Genomic DNA, 22,125 nt, shown 5'->3' with positions numbered 1-22,125 from the left:
TCAACCCAGACATATGTCACTATTTTATTTGAACACAGAAAAACTGGGTATCACCCTTCTGAGTACTACAGAATATAAATCACAGGGAAATCAGAAAAATTTCTCCCAAGTTCTCCCACTTTTTCGTGGATATTTATTGTAAGACCACCACAGGAATTTTAGTAATCATCCATGACAAAATCAAATTACCTCTGTGAAGAAATCTTGTCACTTCCAATGTTCATCTGACAGTAAAGTTCATATCAACAGCTCATGTTGCACTCTTGACCAAGAAAAATCTTGAATATAGATACATAAATAAGAAGACATGATTAATATAAAATTCAATTTTCAACTATCTTAATTGTCTAGTTTTTCGTCAGGTATTCTATGGTTATACTTCATCCCTCTACATATAACTATGGTTGCTATATTTATTTAAAGACCACCACAGGAATTTATTACTGGTGACACATAGTGAGCATAGAAGCAATTTCACTTAGTAATCTTAACAAAATTTGTGACTGCCTGACGATTTTCCAAAAAAAGATCCTAGTTGCAGCAAATTCCCCCTTATACTAAATAACAAAATATATACCCGGGCAGTTGATATGTATTACAAGGTCACTACAAGAATTTCAGCTGCAAGGCTGATATAACTTTTGAAGGAACAATCGAATTACCTTTGTGCAGAAATCTTGTCATTTTCAATGTTCATCTGACAGTAAAGTTCATATCAACAGCTCATGTTGCACTCTTGACCAAGGAAAATCTTGAATATATAAAGAAGACATTATTAGTATAAAATTCCATTTTCAACTATCTTAATTATTGTCTAGTTTTTGGTCAGGTACTCTATGGTTACTTCATCTCTCTACATATAACTATGGTTGCTATATTTATTTAAAGACCAGCACAGGAATTTATTACTGGTGACACATAGTGACCATAGAAGCAATGTTAACTTAGTAATCTTAACAAAATTTGTGACTGCCTGTCGATTTTCCAAAAAAAAGATCCTAGTTGCAGCAAATTCCCTCTTATACAGTACTACTGAAATAACAAAATATATACCCGGGCAGTTGATATGTATTACAAGGTAGTGACAAGAATTTGAGCTGCAAGACTAATATAAATTTTGAAGAAACAATCGAATTACCTTTGCGCAGAAATCTTGTTCACTCCCAATGTTCATCTGACAGTAAAGATCATATCCACAGCTCGGGTTGCACTCTTGACCAAGGAAAATCTTGAATATAAGAAGACATTATTAATATAAAATTGCATTTTCAACTATCTTAATTATTGTCTAGTTTTAGCAGAAGGCACATAAACAGTAAAGTAAAATACTTAACTTTGACCAGACAGCACAACAATCTTGCTCAGAAAGGTCCGCGAACGGTCCACGTGGATGGGATCGCCATTTTGAATTCGGCGGCCGGGCGAGTCTTGAACTGATTTCTATTTTCTATTTCAACTGTTCTCTTGACGTTCGTCTTGATAACTGGCTGTTGAGATAAACGTTAATGACAAAATGTTCAGTTCTGCTTCAGTCTATGGGTGCGGAAATTGCTCATGACATAAATTTTCAGTAAAAAATTATCATCATTGCAGGCAGAATTAAGCTCGAAACTTTAGATAACCTTGTACGCAGAATATTTCATATTGTATATGGCTTTTTGTTATTTCTGGCCAACAATTAGCAGAAGGCACACAAACATCAAAGTAAAATACTTAACTTTGACCAGACAGCACAACAATCTTGCTCAGAAAGGTCCGCGAACGGTGCACATGGATGGGATCGCCATTTTGAATTCGGCGGCCGGGCGAGTCTTGAACTGATTTCTATTTTCTATTTCAACTGTTCTCTTGACGTTCGTCTTGATAACTGGCTGTTGAGATAAACGTTAATGACAAAATGTTCAGCTCTGCTTCAGTCTATGGGTGCGGAAATTGCTCATGACATAAATTTTCAGTAAAAAATTATCATCATTGCAGGCAGAATTAAGCTAGAAACTTTAAATAACCTTGTACGCAGAATATTTCATATTGTATATGGCTTCTTGTTATTTCTGGCCAACAATTAGCAGAAGGCACACAAACATCAAAGTAAAATACTTAACTTTGACCAGACAGCACAACAATCTTGCTCAGAAAGGTCCGCGAACGGTCCACGTGGATGGTTTTCTTCGGCATCGCCATTTTGAATTTGGCCGGGCGAGTCTTCTATTTCATCTTTCTTCTCTTCACGTTCATCTTGACAACTAGCTGTTCAGATAAACCTATATACAACGAAAAAAAAGGGTTCGGCTCAGCTACACTGTACTCCTTAAGGAAGGCCTACGGCCTTCCCGTAGATTAGTGTAAAGGCCTACAAGTGGGAACTAGTCAACTAGCAGCGTGCGGGGGACCAAAACGCTCTAGGCAAACGGTCCCCCTACTGGGGTCGGACAAAGCAACCGCAGATTACGCATATAATCGCCGGAACCCACCTTTTAGTCAACGGCGAACTCCTTCTTCCTCGAACAATCTTCAATCTTGTTGAGCTTCGATCTTGCTGTCCACCTTCGATCGCCACCTAATTAAAGAAATTTTTTTTTAACGTTGAGATTAGTTTTATAAGCGATAATTACCATGTGATCATAGCAGATCACGTGGTATGATAATGTACGACAACATGCCGATCAACTCCGAACATCATCGTGAGCGATGTTACTATAAACGAATCGCTAAAAGCCTAGAAAAAAGTTGTCTTTTGAATTGTCGCTGTGTGCCGAATTCTTTGTATTTCTGATGTCAAACAATCCTGTACTTTTTGGTATCATAAATATAAGCTCCTTTGTTTTGGAGACATACAACAGTTTTTTTATATTTTAGCCAAAAACATATAGCAGCAATTACAGATTCACTAAGTTCATTCTCATCTTGATTCACAAATTTTTAAAGGACTTGAATCGATTCCATGCGGTCTACAATAGCTGGGCGAACGTCTTACACCTAAAGTCAGTCAAAGATTTTTGTATCTCAATTCTTTAGCTTCAGTGATAAACAACATGAAGAAAAACATCACTTAATCACAGAAAACAACACAGATCAGTATACCATGAGAAACATTAAAAGGCCTTTATGATCTGTTATAATAATTACCTTGGCAAACATTTTGCAAGAAAACTCTCACAAAGTCCAGTTAACTGATAACAATAAATGACATCGTTGGCAGTTCCTTGGCTAGCAATAATAGAACAAAATGATTAGGACTCCATATTCTGGATGGCGTTGGCCTTGCAACCACCCCTTACCATTTTGGTCAATTTTGACGACTTTTTCAATTGTTCAAAAACTGTCTTAAAATGCTAAAAATGGCTTCCTAAGACTAATATGTTTCATTTTAGATCATATTTGATTGGTTTTTGGAACATTGAAAAATCGTCAAAATTGACCAAAAATGGTAAGGCTTGCCCCATAACCCATGATGAATAACACCTGCATCGTTCCAAAGAAGTTCAAATTGCTTGCTCTGGAAAAATGTTTGCATCTTCCCTATAACTCACAATTGAAAATACTCCAAAATTCCAGTCGGAAGTGCTCCATAATCAATGATTAAACACCATCTTTTTCAAACGAAAATATATGATACGATATAATAGGGAATGATGCGACACCACAGAAATTGGTGTTGGAAGTCAAATATCTCATCAGTTGCTCACATTTGAATCCTAGTATTCAGAAACTGCTGTCAAAGAAAATACTATCAAATAAGTTGAAAACAAGTTCAATTTTTCTTCCAATATCGGTTTTGGAAACTTTTGAAGGCTCTTCGTACGCATCTGCCACCGTAAAATGGCCATTTTGAGACATTTTCAGACATTTTCAGATGATTTGTTTTTGCCGTGTGCAAGCTTCAAATCTTTTGTGCAAGAGATATTTTGTTGAGTATTTATAAATCTTTTAGCTTGCCGAATTTAAAGTCTAAGTATTGAGAATTACGGCTAAGTCTACCAATTTCCGCGGTGTCGAATGATGCCGTATGATGCAGTATTATACGGTATGATATAGTATGATGCGATATGATACAGTATGATACGGTATGATACAGTATGATACAATATTATACAGTATGATACAGTATGATGCAGTATGATACAGTATGATATAGTATGATGCGATATGATACAGTATGATACGGTATGATATGGTATGATACGGTATGATACAGTATGATACTATATGATGCTATATGATACAATATGATATGGTATGATATAGTATGATGCAATATGATAGAGTATGATACGGTATGATGCGGTGTGATATAGTATGATGCAATATGATAGAGTATGATACGGTATGATATAGTAGGGGGTAAGACTAACCATTTTTGACGACTTTCAATGTTCCAAAAACCAACCAAATATGATCTAAAATGAAAGATATAAGTCTTAGGAAGCAGTTTTTAGCATTTTAAGACAGTTTTTGAACAATTTAAAAAGTGGTCAAAATTGACCAAAATGGTAAGGGGTAAGACTTACCATTTTTGACGACTTTTTCAATATTCCAAAAACAAACCAAATATGATTTAATATGAAAGATATTAGTCTTAGGAAGCAATTTTTAGCATTTTAATTTAAGACAGTTTTTGAACAGTTCAAAAAGTGGTCAAAATTGATCAAAATGGTAAGGGGTAAGCCTTACCATTTTGGTCAATTTTGACGACTTTTTTAATGTTCCAAAAACAACCAAATATGATCTAAAATGAAAGATATAAGTCTTAGGAAGCAATTTTTAGCATTTTAAGACAGTTTTTGAACAGTTCAAAAAGTGGTCAAAATTGACCAAAATGGTAAGGGATAAGCCTTACTATACTATTTGATAATGTAAAAATTGTAAAATTGTTTAAAAATTTATTGTTGCATTTTAAAGGTGACTTGTCCATTGAGTTGAAGAAGTTATTGCCTCAACTGTTGACAATTTACCTGAAATAAAAATAAACTTCCCTGCATAAGAAGTACAGTATAAAGCATCCAGATGACGTTTTTAACAACTAGTGTGTATTATTATCAATTTAGGGCTAGTAGTTCTCAATCATAGTGCATTATTTGCATCAATTATGGTAAAATTTTGTATTTTAAACAACTGTTGTACCACACTCCATGATAGACAAATTGAAATTCCTGGGGTGCCATACATTGGCTCTCATGAGATGCTTGGCTTCAAAATATTACATAATATGGGAGTGCAACAACACCCAATGATCAGGTTAGGTATCTATATATAACTGTTAGGTGACCTAGGTCCCTCAGCAGCTGTCATCTTTTCAACCTGACATAAACTTAAAGGTTTTCTTGCAACTCAAGCTTGCCATGTGATGTAAATTTATGCTCCTACTTACAAATCTTTCCTTCCTTTTCAAGTTTCTTCAGATGCTCTAACACATTCTTCTCTGCAGCTTTTCGTAGGTGAATTGGGGTTTCCTGCAGGTAGAATGATTTGGAGTCTTTACATTGCATATATTCACTCTTATTCACATAAGAAACTTATGACAACATACTGTGTAGATTTTCTTGACAAGATCCATAGCGGTAAGTGGCTGTCCTTTGATTGCCTTTAATTCTTCAAGGATCTGTAAAATATTCAGACTATCACATAAAGAAGATACTATTTTTCATGGATGGTGGTTTACGTTATCCATAGTGGTGGATATTTTCCAAGAATAAATAGAATCTTACTTGATTTTCTCGTAATGTTCTGTGCTCAATATATTCTGTTAATTTTTCCTTAGGATTACTGACAACAGCACCATGGCCTGGGTACAATTGATGACAGTTCAACGAGACAATCCTTTGAAGTGAAACCATGTAATCATAAAGGTCTTCAAATATCTACAATACAATCAAGTATGATGAGATCTGTGACAAAACCATCTGGTACAGAGGAAGACATAAATATAGCCAAGTTGAAGTGGGAATGACTTAATTTGAGAACAAATTCTAAGTCCCATAAAAGATTATCCTAAGTGAAACTCTAGACCGTTTTAGATCTACAATCACATACAGCAGTTCCATGACCCAACACACAATCAGCAGAGAATACTGTATTCTCTTCCAGCAAGGTTAACACCAGATGATCTGTAGTGTGACCTGGAGTATGCAGAAGTCTTAAGGTGGCTCCATCAGTCTTGATTTCTTCATTATCTTTGATATATGTGTACTTCTTACTACAGTTGGGGATAGTTTCTTCTTGGAATGGCACAAGAGGATGTTTCATGATCAGCAAATCTTCATCTTTGAACATTAAATAAAGAAGAAAACGTTTTAGGCATGCAGATATACATTATGAATTGTCATGCTGTCTTGCATATAAAGCGCTCACAATTTCACAGAGCCTAGGTGGTTAATTACAGTATTCAGGTTTCAATGTACAAACATATGCATTTCCTATTCTTAGTCACTTAACTTTAGATTTTAATTCCCAAATGTAAAAATTGGAGTGAAAATTGGTCTTTGAGACCAAAGTATCCTGAGTTAAGTTTGACTCCTACTATGGCCAGGAGTATTTTCCAGCTTGCATGGTTGGTGACTCAGAGCAGCACCACCACAGACCACACTATTACTGAACTATCATCACTAAATATCTAAAACTTACCACATGGACAATTATTAACAACATCGCTAATTCCTCCAGTATGATCAGTGTGCCAATGTGTTATGATAATACTCTGTAGTCTTGCATTCTGACTCTCCAAAGTATCCTTGAGATTTTTGATGTACTCATCTTTTCCCCCTTCACCCGTGTCTATCAATATCCGCCTGCAAGAATGAAAATTATTCTTTTATGGAAAATATTCTTTTGTTAAAAATTACCAGCTTACCGTGAACCAGTGCCAATGAGATATGTATTAGTTCCCTGCAGAGTAAAGGGGCCAGGATTGTAACCAAGTAGTCTTATTACGTTTGGCGAAAGCTGTTCAATAGCGTGGAGATTAGGCAAGGTCGGTGCTTCACCCCAAACTCGGGGAAAAATGGCTCCCATTTTGTCTACTAAATCCAATTCAGAACAACGATAGGCGCTTTTTGAGAAGAACTATAGGTATAAAACTTCTATACAAAAAATTCACTCCTACAACGTCGCCATATTTGTTTTTTTTGGACAAATTTCGATCCTCGGAATACGCGCGGAAACTGTCGGAGCTCGTCGTAATATGGTTGCTATGGAAAACATGCTCGCGTGATTGTTGCTATGACAAAGCGTTCATGGCAACCTGACGAAGTTCATCTGACATTTGACACCGAATATAAACAAAGACAAACCAAAGAACAATATCAGACCACGGTCGGGACTTTTTGCTATGGCTAGTGAAAGTAAGTCAATGTACAAACCTCTTTATTACTTACCTATCCATTGACACTAAAACTTGAAAACTACTTTTGCAGCGGGCCAGCGACGAATCGATATTCTCTCAAGACCAAAGCAGACACCAGAAGGTTTTATCGAGGATAAGTAAGTCCTAAATAAGTCGATAATTGCATGTTTTATACCCAAATAGCTGCTATAAATCCTGTGAAATTGATACAGGATCAGTGTATGGTTTCAGAGATAAAGTTATATAAATATCTGGTTAAGAGTGAAAAAATTCGGAAAGCGGTCATGTAAAAAATTTTTGTTAAATTTATGTTCATTCATTTATTATTCATTTCGAATTCCTTTTGGTTTTAAATGGCTACAATTTATCACAATTTGAATGTTTTCAAATAAAGTGAATTCTTTCATGTCAATATATTTGTCACAATATGAATATTTGAATGTACTTTATATGGATAATGTCAATTTCAAGTCATGGTTATTTATGATTGTTTTTTTATGCAGACAGCTCAGATTGTTCATATTAACAAATCAAACAAGCGCGACATAGCATATCAGATCAATATCAAATGTTTTGACAATGTGTCATATTCTCACATTACATGCTAAAATTTTAATGGTTTTTAACTATGAAATTCCTCCAGTCCCATGTTTGTTGACTAAAGTCCTGCTATACTGGTGTGAATTTTTCTATTTTACTAAATAGATAGAATTCATTTGACTATTTTGAGGTTTTTTAAATAGGCGTTCAGTGTACTCTGATTGTAAAATTTCCAAAGACTGGAGCAAAACTCAGACTGGTACAGAATCAAGTAAGTGAAGGAAAATCTTTTCAAAATGTTTTTGTGAGTTTGATTTCCAGCGAAGTTCTAAGTGTCCATTTATTTTTATACATTTTAAGATTCCACCCCACGGCTTGAACAATTGTCTCAACCTAAAACCTTATCAAAAGAATATGTTGGCGATAGGTAAGTGACAGTTGATATACAGTACTTATGATGGTGCAAAAGGAATCCAGGACACATCTGAGACACATTACAAGCTACTGCAACAACTTCAAAGTCACTGAGAAAAATTTATGTGTTGTAATTTTTCATGTTAGACCAACCCCAATCTGGCAAGTTTCATCAGCAGCAAAGAATGCTGAGCCAACAGCAAGATTGGAAACATTGTCAAGATCAAAATCATTTCACCAGGAATATGAACCACCAAAGAGTGTGTACTCTGTCGTCACCGATGGAGCTAAGTCGGCAAATGCATCTGCAAGAGTTGAAAACCTTGCAAAACCAAAAAACTCTGCAGCTTTGCAAACAAATCAGTCTTTATGGGAGTGGAGCGAATGGAATTACTCTGTAAGCGATGCCGCTAGGACAGCAACGCCTTCAGATCACACATTACAATTAGCTGTGGCAAAGAAAACTCACGGAAATTATAAAGAATGCCGGGAAGTACGATGGGCAATATCTGAGACTACTCTCAAAGCATTGCCATCTTTGAGAGTACAGCAATTAGCAAGACCAAAAAGCCGGAGTCAATATATAGACCATTATGATGAGAATACATACAAGGTTTCTGCTGCAGCAAAGCACGCTCAGGCTACACCAAGATTAGAGGAACTCTGCACTCCATTACCAAGAAAGGTTAGACAGAAAAAGGCACTGACTTCATCTTCATAAGACATATCTTTTCAAGTCCTTTTGCAGAAAAGATATTGAAAAAATAATAACGTTAATAGATACCAAATATTTTGGCCAAAATTTTGTAACCTCATGCTTTGCTTTTATACACAAATAATAACTTGCAGTTTTAAAAACAAAAACATGGTATTTTACAAATACTTGCCTATAACACATTAGTAATAGTATCTTCATAACATAACATCAATTTTTTTAGATAACTTTTTGTTTTAAGTACAATGAATAATAAAATTTATGTATATGACTATTTGCAGTCAAAGGTTTTATACACTAATACAACTATCCATCTTTATTTTATATATGTGCATTGACTATTTTATGTCTTTTCTTTCAAGACTTGTTTAAAAAATGCTGCTACGGCCAGGTTATTTGATCCCATCTTGATTTCTTTGCTGGTTGGGCTTTCTCAATTTCTCTCACAGTGTTTGAGGATTTGTCTTCCTCAAGTGGTGATGTGATGTGATTTTGGTTGTTTTCAATGATGAGAGATGCAAGTTCCTAGTTTTCAGAAAAGTTTGTACGTGAAAAAAGTTATATAAAGCTCCTAATAGCTGTGTGTTAGTGACTGTGATGATTCATACGAGTCAGGGTATGAATTTATATAGTAATGGTGTTAAAAATTGACCCTAGTGGGAATCAAACAACCAACCATTGGCTCTCCAGTTGTGTGTTAACTTATACCTACTTCTATGTTAGTAACGCCTTCAAATCTTTTTACCTCTTTATACTTGGCAAGGACTATTTGTGTTATTTCGCATGGAAATAATGGTCCACAGAGCTTCTTTTCTTTAACAATGAACATTTCCCGCTTTGAGTTCTCATAGATTTCCTCGTGTTCCCCAGCCGACATTCTGATCTCGAAGATTGCTTGAGAGGAATAGCTAATATAGATGACATCTAGTCTAAAACAGCAATGATGCAAGTCATTCAGAGTTGTGAATGTGAATACAAACTATAGTTATTTAGGTAAGTGGGTTATACTAGCCATCAATACCTGTATTGGTGTGGGTGAATTGTTGGTCGCATCTGTCTGATAGCGGCATCGAAATAAAGTTTGTAACTATCTTCATATGATCTTGGGAGATCGAACCCAACCACTCGCTCTAAAATATATAAACTCGGTGATGCTTTTGCATATTTTTTTGCTCTTAATGCCAATATATACCAATGCTCATACCAGAGTGATCCACACCGAACACCAGAATTCCTCCATTGGTGTTTATTAAAGCGTTACAGTATTCTTCAACAGCCTAAAAACAACAGCATTGATGTTATATCGGCTTTGTATGGTAAAACATGGTTGATATTAAAATACAATGATTGCAATCATAAATCATTTGAACGTTACCTTTGTGAATTTGCCGTCAGCTAGTCCAGGGTTGTGCACAAAAAAATACGTTCGACCTGGTTTAGTTTTGTATTTGTCTCCTCTGCGATACATTATCTCTTTTTTGAAACAGATTTACGGTAAAGTATATATATATAAAAAAATATGAAAATCTCTAGACTTCGATGTGTGCTTTTGATTGATGCAAGAAATCAAACAATTATCATTCCGAGCAATTCCGACGAACGTCGACCAAAAAACGAAGTGTTTTTAAAAAATGATCACTCCAGGTTTTTTTTGAGCTTCACTAACTGATCTTCTTCGTAACACATGAACTGGACTCGTTTGTAAAACATGGACGGGACTATATTACGCACTATCAATTATGATATTAGTACAAGCACAGAATTGAAAGAAAGCGATTCAGGAATCAGGACTTTAATCTATCATGATTAAATAACTGTTTATAAGGTCCTAAAGAGTAATAACTATGAGATGGGACGTTCTCACCATACTGACTCGGGTCTCGGTAAGCACGCAAACCCCATTTCTTGGAAAGAAGTGAGATTACTGATTGATCATGACGATGATCTCTGAAAGACTTTGGATTGGCCACGCCTAGCGTGTTAGGATCGTCTGAGGCAATGCGTCTATCGGAAAGATACGACAACCATTCCATAACAAATTGTATTGACGCGCAGCTTTTTCTTACAACAACAAACGAAGCTAAACGTTGAAATGATTCCGAAGCTTCAGGAATGCTCATGTTCATAAGAATGAATGCGTCTTGTTTAGTGTATTCCTGTTCAATTTTACTAAGGCTGAAAATTATAATTCCGTGTTTATCTTGTTCACATAGTTTCAACAATGGTCTTGCAGATCTTATAAGATATGCCCCAGCGTCTTGATACAGAAGAAGATCCCCTTCATTCATGTTTTCAACCAAAGATTTCAAGATGATATAAGGTTTCCACAGCCAGTATCCCGCACCACGTCGACTTTGAAGCACATCATTATGATTTGCCGCAAACTTTGCTGGTATTGAGTCGAAATTGAAGGAATGGGCGTAATCAAATCCACCGACAGTCTTTGCCTTTAATAACGCTCGCTGTTTTGAGAATGCGCAACAGTTATTGTTGAGTTTTGGGTAGCCATTTGCCACTCCTTTATATTCACAGCACAACTTTAGGGTTACACAGTTTTATTCACTCTGATGTATACAAGGAAAATTACATCTATATATAAGTGGTTACATGATAATCTCTTTAGGGCGGATAACATTTCATTTTACATTTGGTTACCATATTTGGCTTTCATTAAAGAAACATTTACTACACTTGCATCTATGGAATCTATGGAATCATTTGACCACACATAAATCTAAATTAAATCTATTTACAGTTGATTGATACATATATATTGGAATATTTGGAATATAATAGAGCATACTTTAACACCCCCACTTGCTCTTTATGTTCTATAGTAAATTATTTATTTGATGGCGTGCAGCAGGGCGGGCCATCGCTTTAAAATTATATGCGCAATTATGAACCTATGTATACTTACCTAATATGGTCTCTTTAAATTTTTCTAATTTTATTTTACTGGCTGGCTTTGTAAATATGTCTGCAATATTTTCCTCTGTTGAAACGTACTCTAAACTAACTCGTCCTTCCTTCACTTCTTCCCTAATGAAATGGTACCTGATGTCTATATGTTTTGTTCTCTGATGATGAATAGGATTCTTCGCCAGATTCATCGCTCCCTGGTTATCTATCTTTATGAAAGCCTTACCTTCATGTATACTTACCTTCATGTCGATGCAGAGTTGTTTCAGAAATTTTGCTTCTTGCATCGCGTTTGTCAATGCAATATATTCCGCTTCACAGGTGGATAGTGCCACTGTCGGCTGTTTGCGGCTCTTCCATGATATCAACGGTCCCTTTTGCGCTAGTTGATAGTTGTATCCTGTTATACTCCGTCTATCTGCGATAGATGCTCCCCAATCTGAATCGCAAAAACCTTGAAGAATGAGGGGGTTAATGGACTTTGTGAACGTTAGACCAAATTTTGAAGTACCTTTTAGATATCTCAAAACGTGCTTTGCCTTAGTTAAATCTGCCTGGGTTGGTTTTGACATTTTCTGTGCCAATTTTGTCACGATGTAACACAGATCTGGCCTAGTGCCAGTCATTACATATATGAGACTACCTACTATAGCTCTATAAAGCCCGGGGTCCTCCATTTCAGGATTCCACTTCCAAAACTTTGTCTATCCTAACTCACACGGCGTCGGCTTTGGCTTACAATCGGTCATTTTGAATTTCTCAAGAATCTTTTCAATGTACCGGGTTTGATTCATTTTAATTGTGTTTTCACTGCATTGAAATTCAGTGCCTAAAAACCATTTTAGAATCCCTAGGTCGGTCATTTTAAACCTTTCTTTAAGAGACTTTTTCACGCTCTGTAGTGAATTTGAATCACTCGAGGCGATTATGATATCGTCTACCCAAACGATTACGATCACACATCGTTCATCATCTATTGTACGCACATACACACATGGATCTGCAAGAGATTGAATAAAGTTTTCGTTAATCAAATATTGATGGAGTAGATTATTCCAATTCCTGCCGCTTTGTTTTAGACCATATAGCGACTTTTTCAGCTTACAAACTAACGTTTCACCGCTATCATTTTGCTTTTCAAAACCTTCAGGTTGTTCTATATATATTTCACAGTCAATTGGCGCATTAAGGTATGCTGTTTTCACATCCATTTGGTGAATAATCATGTCGTTTTGCACGGCACGTTGTAATAACATTCGGATCGAACTCATGCGTGCAGTTGGTGCAAATGTTTCTTGGTAATCTATATCTGAAACTTGAGAATACCCTTTCGCTACAAATCTAGCTTTATATTTTTCCTCACCCTCTTGATTTGTTTTTATAGTGTAAACCCACTTTGCCCCCACTACCTGTCTATCCTTAGGTCGCGGTACTAAATCAAAAGTGTCATTATCTGTCAACGCTTTCATCTCAATTTCCATTGCCTTTTGCCATTTGTTTGCCTCAGGCAACTCAAGTGCTTGTTTATAGCACACTGGAATGTTCGCAACTCTATAGCAATAATCAACAGTGTAATTAACATTCTCACCTAATGTGTCATCTAATTTGCTTTGATCGAAATAATTTGGCTTATTGCGAACTCTTGTTGGATACCTATCTCCCTCGGCAACCACCTCGGTGTTGTTTGTTACATTTTCGCTGATTGTTTCGAGATTATTCGAGCTCTCCTCAACTGTACTCGGCATTTTGGGGTTTTCATTGCTAGTACTCGAAGGTTTTCTGTCGGGTACAAACTCATCAAGATCGTTGAGTTTATTGTCTTTGCCTTGGAAGTTGTCAATGAATTTGACACAACGTACCTTTTCTATCTTGTCTAATTCCGGATAGTATATCAAGTAAGATGGGCTACCTCTGTCGTACCCTATAAATATACCTTTACGGCTCTTTGCGTCTATTTTCTTGGTGTTCTGCAAAAAAGCATAGCATGTTGTGCCGAATACATGCATATTATTTAAATTTGGTTTCTTACCTGTCAACGCCTCAAATGGTGTCTTCTCTAAGCGTTGGTTGAAGCATCTATTTCTATGTAGGCCGAAGCCATCACAGCGTAGGTCCACAACCGTTTTGGTAGTTTTGCCTCCAATAGCAAGCACCTAGCCATGCTAAAAAGGCTTCGCCACGCTCTTTCTGCAGTTCCATTTTGGTGAGGGGAATACGGGGCACTCGTCTCGTGTCTTATTGACTGCTTTCGTAAGAGAGATTTAAATTCTTGACTCGTAAACTCACCACCATTATCGCTTCGTATCCTTTTAACTTTACCATAAGGCGCAACATCGGCCAAAAATTTTTCTGTGGCTTCTAAAGTGTCGCTCTTTCGCTTTAAGAAATATATCATGTTGATACCTGTATAATCGTCTATAAAAGACAATGCATATTTAAATCCGTCTCTGGCAACGGGCTCAATTGGCCCTGCCAAGTCACAGTGGACAAAATCTAAAGGTGCTTTAGCTCTCTGATCTGGCTCTCGGTTTCTATTCTGACACATCTTTCCTTGAATGCATACTTCACAATCTTTCTCGCTGTGGTCTATGATTTTCATACCTTTGACTACCTGCTCTAATTTACGCACATCTCCAAAGTTACAATGGCCTAAAATCCTGTGCCACTCATTAATGGAGGTAGCATTGTTACACGAAGAAGAGATACTATTTAAATAGTACAAACGCTCTCTCTCTTCTATCTCAAATACCTGACCTTCAGCTGTAGTGTATTTACTTACCTGTTCTCCTAAAGCAACCGATCCTCCTCTACCTATTTCTGCCGAAACTGAAAAAATATTTTGACTGTAGGACGGTATATAAAGTGCGTCGCTTAGCATTAGATTTTGTACATTACCCCTTACATCAAACAATTTAACCATTGCATTTCCCTTCCCTAAAACTACGTTAGCCTTGCTCCCATCGGCAAGTTCTATAAAGTGACTGTTCGGATCAAAGTTCTTGTCAAAGCTTACAAACCTAGACCTATCATTAATTATGTGGCTGGTCGCCCCAGTGTCCACGAGAAGCTTCGAATTCTTCGTACTCCTACCTTTACCATCTTTTAACGTAAATGCGAATGAATGTTCATCCAAATCTTGATTCTTCACTTGTCCGTTGATAAGCTTCGCTGCGTCCTTCTTTGCGGCTCTACAATCTCTTGTATTGTGGGTCTTGGTTCGACATTTGGCACACCATTTTTCGCTCTTTAGCCAACATTCGGAACTCTTATGACCTTTCTTATCACATTTGAAGCATTTTCCGTCGAATTTCGTCTTGGCGGCATACATCACGTTGTCTTTGCCTTCCGTACCATGGCAACTCTTTTCACTCTCTTCGTAGTTTCGCAGGGCTATTTTGAATTCGCTGAATGTCATCTGCTTTTCTCGTTGGATTATCACAGTAGAGAATGTTTTATAGTTCCTTGGGAGACCTTTTAAAACCATGGCAATTAGTAAACCGTCGCTTATTATTTCCTCTGCTGCTTTGAGTGCTGTCGCAGCGGTCTCCGCGCGTATGATGTAGTCCGTTGTGGACTCGCTTTCTCCTTTTCTCAGCGAAGTAAGTTCAGTGTACAAAGCTATAATTCTGGGTTTTCCTTTTCCTTGATAGTGTTCTCTCAGCACGGTTAAAGCCTTTCGACCATCATCTTTTGCCTCCCGTATCACTAGGGACAAGCTTCGGTCGTCTAAACACTGTACAAGTTCGGCGAAGGCATCGGCATTCTTCGACTCATCTAGCTCACGCTCATCGCTGCTAGGCACAAAAATATTGTAAAGCTTTTGGATCCGCATAAATGATAAAAACTTTACCTCCCATAATTCGTACTTCGATTCGTTTCCATCGAAGACCAGAGCTCTCCTGGGCCCATAACCTGTTGAGTTTTGGGTAGCCATTTGCCACTCCTTTATATTCACAGCACAACTTTAGGGTTACACAGTTTTATTCACTCTGATGTATACAAGGAAAATTACATCTATATATAAGTGGTTACATGATAATCTCTTTAGGGCGGATAACATTTCATTTTACATTTGGTTACCATATTTGGCTTTCATTAAAGAAACATTTACTACACTTGCATCTATGGAATCTATGGAATCATTTGACCACACATAAATCTAAATTAAATCTATTTACAGTTGATTGATACATATATATTGGAATATTTGGAATATAATAGAGCATACTTTAACAGTTATGACCAAATGTTATAAGGATTTTTCGTCCTTTAATATCACTCGAACTCAAATTGAACATTTTTTCCCATTTTAAATGTTCCTCTGCACTGTCATTTCGTCCTTGCCGAAATATATTTCTCTTCAACACCTGTCTTGATGGTCTTCCCCGGAACTTCCAAAGCGTTTTTTTACCAAATGGTAAAGAAATTGGCTCTCCGTCTAATATAAGTTTCGCCACTTTTATCAACCGTTCACAAACTAATGTTTCTTTTGTCATCTTAGGTAGAAAACCCCTTTCTTCAGGGAGAAATCTATATATTATATACCGGTTTTTTGATGAGTAAACAACCAAGAAACACACGAGAAATATTAGCAAGAAGCGATAACGGTTCAGTCGTAAACATCGAATGACAGCCGAGCAAAAAACAGTTAAACCCACTGAATACGGCCAGGCTGATCTAGCTTTCATCTTCTTATTGGACAGAAACCCTGTTAAAAGCTTTAACAAATTTGCAACATGTATTCGAAGTATTCGAAGATGGCAAAATGGTATTTACATAATTTGCTTGTGTTTGAGTGTAGTGAGTGATGCAAGCAAAAATCATTCGCAAACTAAACTAGCAGGTACAATTGCTCATATTAGTAAACATGATTTATCTACTGTGCAACTATAATATTTTTATTGAATTTGACAATATCAGCTGACGTATGCAAGTTATCACAGCTGGACTTGGGATAATGGAAAACATGAACCTTGGGAACAAAGCAATTCAGTTTAAAAATCCTGGGTTAAATATATAAAATCCAACTTATAAAAAATAGATCAAAATATGTTTCATGAATCAGAAATCCTTTTTGAATCAATCGCTTAGAAAAGAAAAGTCCTGAATGCATTGTAAAAAATTATAATGTTGGTAATTATAATGCATTAATAAAATTCATTGTCGAATAGAAAGAAATTCCTTCTAGTTATCAATGGATCGGGTTATTTATGATAATATACACAATCATCATTTCCGGTGAAATTAAAATTCAAATGTATTTATGTATGATGCATGTCATAGATGGAGACATTATTGACAGACATGCTTGATATATTTGCAATATTGTGCTTTTGTAGCAAAATAAAGACGTGTAGAACTATATCATTGTTACAATTGTTCTACATTTCTCTTTGTATGCGCTGATTGTCGCTAATTCTAGCGCAGTTTAGCAAAATATCAAACCAATGAAAGCAAAAATTCGTTTATTGCTGTCATTTCTGGTGATTGTTGGTACTGCGATAACATGGTTTATTATTCAATGGAATTTTACGAAATTACCAGCGAAAACTTTCAAGAAAAAGGACCTAATTCATAGCATATCGGAGGAGGACGAATATGCCGAATCTCAGCCAAAACAAAAAACAAAACCACGCGACTTTGCAACTGATTGTCAAATGGACAATTGTTTTGATTTTCAAAAATGTATCAATGGCTTTAAAGTATATGTTTATCCTTTTGGAAATGGCGAGAGAATCTCTGTTAATTACGCAAAGATCATCCGTGTTATAAAAAAGAGTGCATATTACACAGATAATCCTGGCAATGCTTGTCTGTTTGTCTCATCTTTCGACACGACGGATCAGGATAAGTTAAGCAAAGATTATGTGAGAGAATTGGGATATAAAATATCACATCTTCCTTACTGGAATGGAGGAAAAAACCATATTTTATTCAATTTATATTCTGGCACTTGGCCAGATTATAGGGAAAAATTAGACATTGATATAGGCCAAGCAATCTTAGTGAAAGCTTCATTTAATGCCCAACATTTTAGACCAAACTTTGATGTGAGTTTTCCATTATTTGACAAGGATCAGCCAATGTTTGGTGGAGGTAATTTGCCTTATTCTGACAGAGTATTTCCAATTTTAAAGAAATACAAACTTGCATTTAAAGGTAAAAGGTATTTAAATGGTAAAGGAGGAGAGAGTCGTAGCTCTCTGCATCATATACATAATAATGAGGATATTATAATGCTAACAACCTGTAAACATGGCCGCAACTGGAAAGATATGAAAGATCTTAGATGTGACCATGATAATGAGTTATTTGACAGGTATGGAACAACCACCTCACATCTTGTTGAGATCACTCATTCTATAACACAAGAATTTTTGGCCAGATTCATCAACTTATGTCTACCACCTCACATCTTCTCATCTCTTCATTCCATAATATCTCTGACCATCTCTCCTTTATCTCTTCTTATTACATGTCCATATCATCTCAACCTTGCTTCCCTCATCTTCTCTGCAATGTCTACCACCTCACATCTTTTGATCTCTTTATTCCATAATATCTCAGACCAGCTCTCCTTCATCTCTTCTTATAAAGTGTCCATATCATCTCAACCTTGCTTCCCTCATCCTCTCTGCAATGTCTACCACCTCACATCTTGTGATCTCTTTATTCCATAATATCTCTGACCAGCTCTCCTTCATCTCTTCTTATTATGTGTCCATCTTATCACAACCTTGCCTCCCTCATCTTCTTTGCAATGTCTACCACCTCACATCTTCTTCTCTTGACCTCTCATTACTTCCAAGCTATGTTTCTAATCACTTATTGTTCTCATCCTAGATACGACTATGATGAGCTAATGGGTAATGCTACATTCTGTCTTATTCCACGAGGAAGACGCCTTGGTTCTTACCGTTTCCTTGAAGCCTTACAATCTAGCTGTATACCACTCATTCTCAGCAATGGATGGGTTCTTCCCTTTTCTGACAATATTGATTGGAAAAAGGCTGCAGTATTTGCTGATGAAAGATTACTGACATTAATACCGACAATCATTAGAGAGTTCACACACGAACAAATTTTTCAAATGAAGCAACAAGTTCTATTCCTGTGGAATGCTTATTTCTCATCAATTGATAAAATTGTAAACACAGTTTTCAAGGTAATTAAATTGACAGAAGTCAAAGCTTTGCATGAGCAGTTGCTGAAATATTTACTATACCACTTAATTCTTCATCATCTTTTATAATTTTTCAATTATAATAATTTGCTGTTTGAATAGATAACACAGAAAGGAATTTCTAGAATTTTTTTTATTTCAGATAATCCAATCTCGTATAGACAAACAGATTGCGAACCAATATTTTGTATGGAATACCTTCCCTGGCAGTCTTCATATTGCACAGTCCTATTCCAGAAGTGTTAAGGACTATCCATTTTATTACCAAATCACAGGGCATGAGGTAGCATCAAGCTTTACTGCTGTTATATATGCTACATCATCATATTTAAGAGTTGCCTCACCACTATACACTCTGATACAAACTGTTGCTAAATCTCAGTATCTTGAAAAGGTAAAGTGGATTAATACCTACATTGTTGAACCTCACTACTGCTTCTAAGAAACAATAGTTTAGGACAACTGATAGAGCTTTCAGTTCAAACAGAGTTGGTTCGGTTAGGTCCTCTTTAAGGGACATTGCATCAATAAGAGATGATTTATATTACCATAGCTGGTAACACAATGAGATGAATGAATCACTAAATCTACCCAGCTAGAAGAATTTCTGAATCCACCTGAATCTACCTAGTGAGATGAATCTCTGAGTCCACCCAGTGAGATAAATCTCTGAATCTACCTAGTTGAGACGAAACTCTGAATCCGTCCAGTGAGATAAATATCTGAATCCACCCATTGAGTTAAATCTTTGAATCCACCTATTAGACACTGAAATCTCTAAATCTACCGAATCGAAGACGAATCCCTGAATCCATTGATCTCTGAATCTCTGAATTTATCCAATGCTTGTTTGTCACAATTGTAGATTGTGGTATTATGGACGGCAAAGGAGAACATTCCTTCCAAAAGAAGATGGCCTTCGATTGATGTCACTATAGCGATTCAAAGGCCTGACAACACCGTACGTATCGTATTGTCCTTTTCGACACAAGATCCTTTCAACCACGCATTTACCGATGTTCGTCGTATTCATCTTTAGAATGGTAACAGCAGGTTGTCACCAAGATCTCTGATCTCAAGTGATGTTATCCTCTCCCTGGATGAAGATGTTACCTTGAATGTCGACGAAGTACGATTTTGTTTCAATTAGACTGTCTACGATCGTGTAAAACACGCTCAACATTTTTCCTCTTTCAATAAACTCTGATTTGTTTAGATTAACTTTGCATTTCAAGTGTGGCGAAAATTTCCACAGAGGATTGTTGGATTTCCGTGTCGTAGTCATTACTGGGACAGAGGTTTATCAAAGTGGTTCTATACATCACGTTGGAGCAACGAATGTTCGATGGTTTTAACCAATGCTGCATTTTATCACAGGTATTATTAGGAAGTAGGCTTTTTGGTATTGTTTGGTTTACACTGGCAAAGTTCATGTGATAGTGGTTGGGATCGAGTGTCTTTCAGTTGTAAATCCTGAGTTTTGAAGAGTTAGTAGAAGATTTGTAAAGTTGAAATAACTCCGTGTGTAAATCACTGCTTTCGTTTCCTGAAATATTGTCCTTCAATTAACGATTGAAGTATTCCAACTGTGACAATTGGACAAGGTTACCAGTTCTTAAAACCATTTTCTTCAGCTGATAATTTCAGCAGATATAAGAAAAAGGTTATTTCGAATAGATTCATTGTGTAATTAAAAAGTTTTTTTATAAATACACAATAGAATTTAAACTCTATATATATTTCGCTTCAAATCTGAATCATCTTCAGGAGATGATATTTAACAAGATTTGCCAGTTCTTAGTGTCTGCAAGGTATCCGAAGTTGAATAAAGATCTGTACTAGTTTAAATATTCAAAATCTTCAAAATTTCTGGGTTTTGTTTTTAAAGATACTACCATCACTACTATACGCACAATCTGCCTACATCAATCCATGAGCTCATTTCAACATCAAAAGAATGTCAAGACATCGTCCTAAATTTCATCACCTCCCACATCACACGGCAGCCTGCGATAAAGGTCCTGGAGCGTAAACCGTACAAGGAAGACATAGCGAACTTATATAAGAAAAACTCAGCGAACAAGGATCATTTTACGAGATTGGAAAATAGAAAAGCGTGCTTCGAGAAACTTGTGGATGGATTTGGATATATGCCTCTTGTGTATACTAATGTACGTTTTGATCCTGTCCTTTACAAGGATCCTATATCAAACTTCCGCAAAAAGTACCGCCTTTTAGAGGCTTAAAATCAGTATGTGGGTTGCTGCTTAATAAAACGAGCGCAGGACACCGGAGAATGCTGGAAAAAAGACGATCCCTTAACGGCGCGCTAAAGCCTGGTGAGAGGAAACATACCTTGAGGGATACGTCATGATGGTATATACGTCATCTTTAAGTTTGCAACTGTCGTTCTTTCTCTAGAATAGAAGAGAAAACACTCTCAGACGATGAACAGGGTGAAAAAATATTACATTAGATAATTATATTTTTGCACAATTTTTTGAGGGACTTTCAAACACGCAGGTGGCATTATTATGTTGATAAAACTCTGCCACACTAAAGATGAGCAAATATTAATAAATGAAATTCAACCGAGAACGAGAATTGTCCTTGCTTATAATTAGTGTGATGATTATATTGATGATAATGGTGACGGAGGTTGAAAGGGTCTTAATTTCGAGTGGAATTATACACACTTCAAACTGACCTAAATTTGCATTCAACACACAAATTAAGACCCTTCCAACCTCTAGAATTCACCTACATCGAGTGAAGACTGTGAAGTGCCAAAATCATAATTGATAATGATGACATTTTCATTGATGCACAATCTTTGAAATATCTAGTAGCACATCAACGATAGCAAAAAGTGAGGAAACTCATTGGAAAGTTTAACAATAGGAGTGGGAGTTAGTGTGATTCACACAACAATACTGCTGTCGAAGCAATAAGCGGCTTGATTAATTATACAGTCAAAAGTAGCAACTTAGTAACATAATTAAATATTCCAAA

The 22,125-nt window shown here is 36.3% G+C and overlaps 5 protein-coding genes and 1 long non-coding RNA gene across 7 annotated transcripts in view; 2 read left to right on the top strand and 4 right to left on the bottom strand.

Moving 5' to 3' along the window:
- Positions 1-1,827: 1,827 nt before the first annotated feature.
- LOC114528511 lies at positions 1,828-3,335 on the bottom strand. Its single transcript, XR_003687498.1, has 3 exons — positions 3,127-3,335; positions 2,472-2,557; positions 1,828-2,261 (listed from the first exon to the last, which is right to left on the bottom strand). It is a non-coding gene; the product is annotated as an uncharacterized LOC114528511 (long non-coding RNA).
- A 1,417-nt stretch (positions 3,336-4,752) lies between these two features.
- The window catches only part of LOC114528497 (endoribonuclease LACTB2-like), a 30,711-nt gene continuing 13,338 nt past the window's right edge, over positions 4,753-22,125 (bottom strand). The window contains exons 3-10 of one of the 2 annotated variants that reach the window (XM_028550152.1): positions 21,469-21,530; positions 7,371-7,483; positions 6,622-6,785; positions 6,031-6,260; positions 5,706-5,858; positions 5,528-5,599; positions 5,369-5,450; positions 4,753-4,952 (exon numbers count right to left, since the gene is read on the bottom strand). In XM_028550152.1, coding sequence (XP_028405953.1) covers positions 4,894-4,952; positions 5,369-5,450; positions 5,528-5,599; positions 5,706-5,858; positions 6,031-6,260; positions 6,622-6,785; positions 7,371-7,378 — 768 coding nt within the window. In that variant the 5' untranslated portion in view covers positions 7,379-7,483; positions 21,469-21,530 and the 3' untranslated portion in view covers positions 4,753-4,893. Of the gene's footprint in view, positions 4,953-5,368; positions 5,451-5,527; positions 5,600-5,705; positions 5,859-6,030; positions 6,261-6,621; positions 6,786-6,847; positions 7,155-7,370; positions 7,484-21,468; positions 21,531-22,125 lie in introns of those variants that run through there. The other variant, XM_028550151.1, reaches the window with a different exon arrangement.
- LOC114528499 (testicular haploid expressed gene protein-like) lies at positions 7,256-9,081 on the top strand. Its single transcript, XM_028550153.1, has 5 exons — positions 7,256-7,337; positions 7,410-7,476; positions 8,083-8,150; positions 8,240-8,306; positions 8,441-9,081. The coding sequence occupies exons 1-5, from the start codon at positions 7,325-7,327 to the stop codon at positions 9,012-9,014; spliced, it is 789 nt and encodes a 262-aa protein (XP_028405954.1). The 5' UTR covers positions 7,256-7,324; the 3' UTR covers positions 9,015-9,081.
- LOC114528500 lies at positions 9,325-10,649 on the bottom strand. The gene is made up of 5 exons (XM_028550154.1): positions 10,384-10,649; positions 10,213-10,285; positions 10,030-10,138; positions 9,754-9,937; positions 9,325-9,533 (listed from the first exon to the last, which is right to left on the bottom strand). The coding sequence occupies exons 1-5, from the start codon at positions 10,474-10,476 to the stop codon at positions 9,390-9,392; spliced, it is 603 nt and encodes a 200-aa protein (XP_028405955.1). The 5' UTR covers positions 10,477-10,649; the 3' UTR covers positions 9,325-9,389.
- LOC114528393 lies at positions 12,635-13,998 on the bottom strand. Its single transcript, XM_028550012.1, has 2 exons — positions 13,519-13,998; positions 12,635-12,930 (listed from the first exon to the last, which is right to left on the bottom strand). Exons 1-2 carry the CDS (start codon positions 13,934-13,936, stop codon positions 12,635-12,637), a joined length of 714 nt encoding a protein of 237 aa, XP_028405813.1. The 5' UTR covers positions 13,937-13,998.
- Positions 17,153-21,703, top strand: LOC114528496 (exostosin-1a-like). The gene is made up of 7 exons (XM_028550150.1): positions 17,153-18,249; positions 18,774-19,095; positions 19,256-19,507; positions 19,979-20,074; positions 20,153-20,242; positions 20,330-20,490; positions 21,002-21,703. Exons 1-7 carry the CDS (start codon positions 17,378-17,380, stop codon positions 21,357-21,359), a joined length of 2,151 nt encoding a protein of 716 aa, XP_028405951.1. The 5' UTR covers positions 17,153-17,377; the 3' UTR covers positions 21,360-21,703.

This window comes from Dendronephthya gigantea, unplaced genomic scaffold, assembly GCF_004324835.1.
Source record: "Dendronephthya gigantea isolate DGI-Jeju-01 unplaced genomic scaffold, DenGig_1.0 000050F, whole genome shotgun sequence".
NCBI classification, from domain to species: domain Eukaryota; kingdom Metazoa; phylum Cnidaria; class Anthozoa; order Malacalcyonacea; family Nephtheidae; genus Dendronephthya; species Dendronephthya gigantea.
This window is presented reverse-complemented; position numbering and strand designations above follow the sequence as displayed.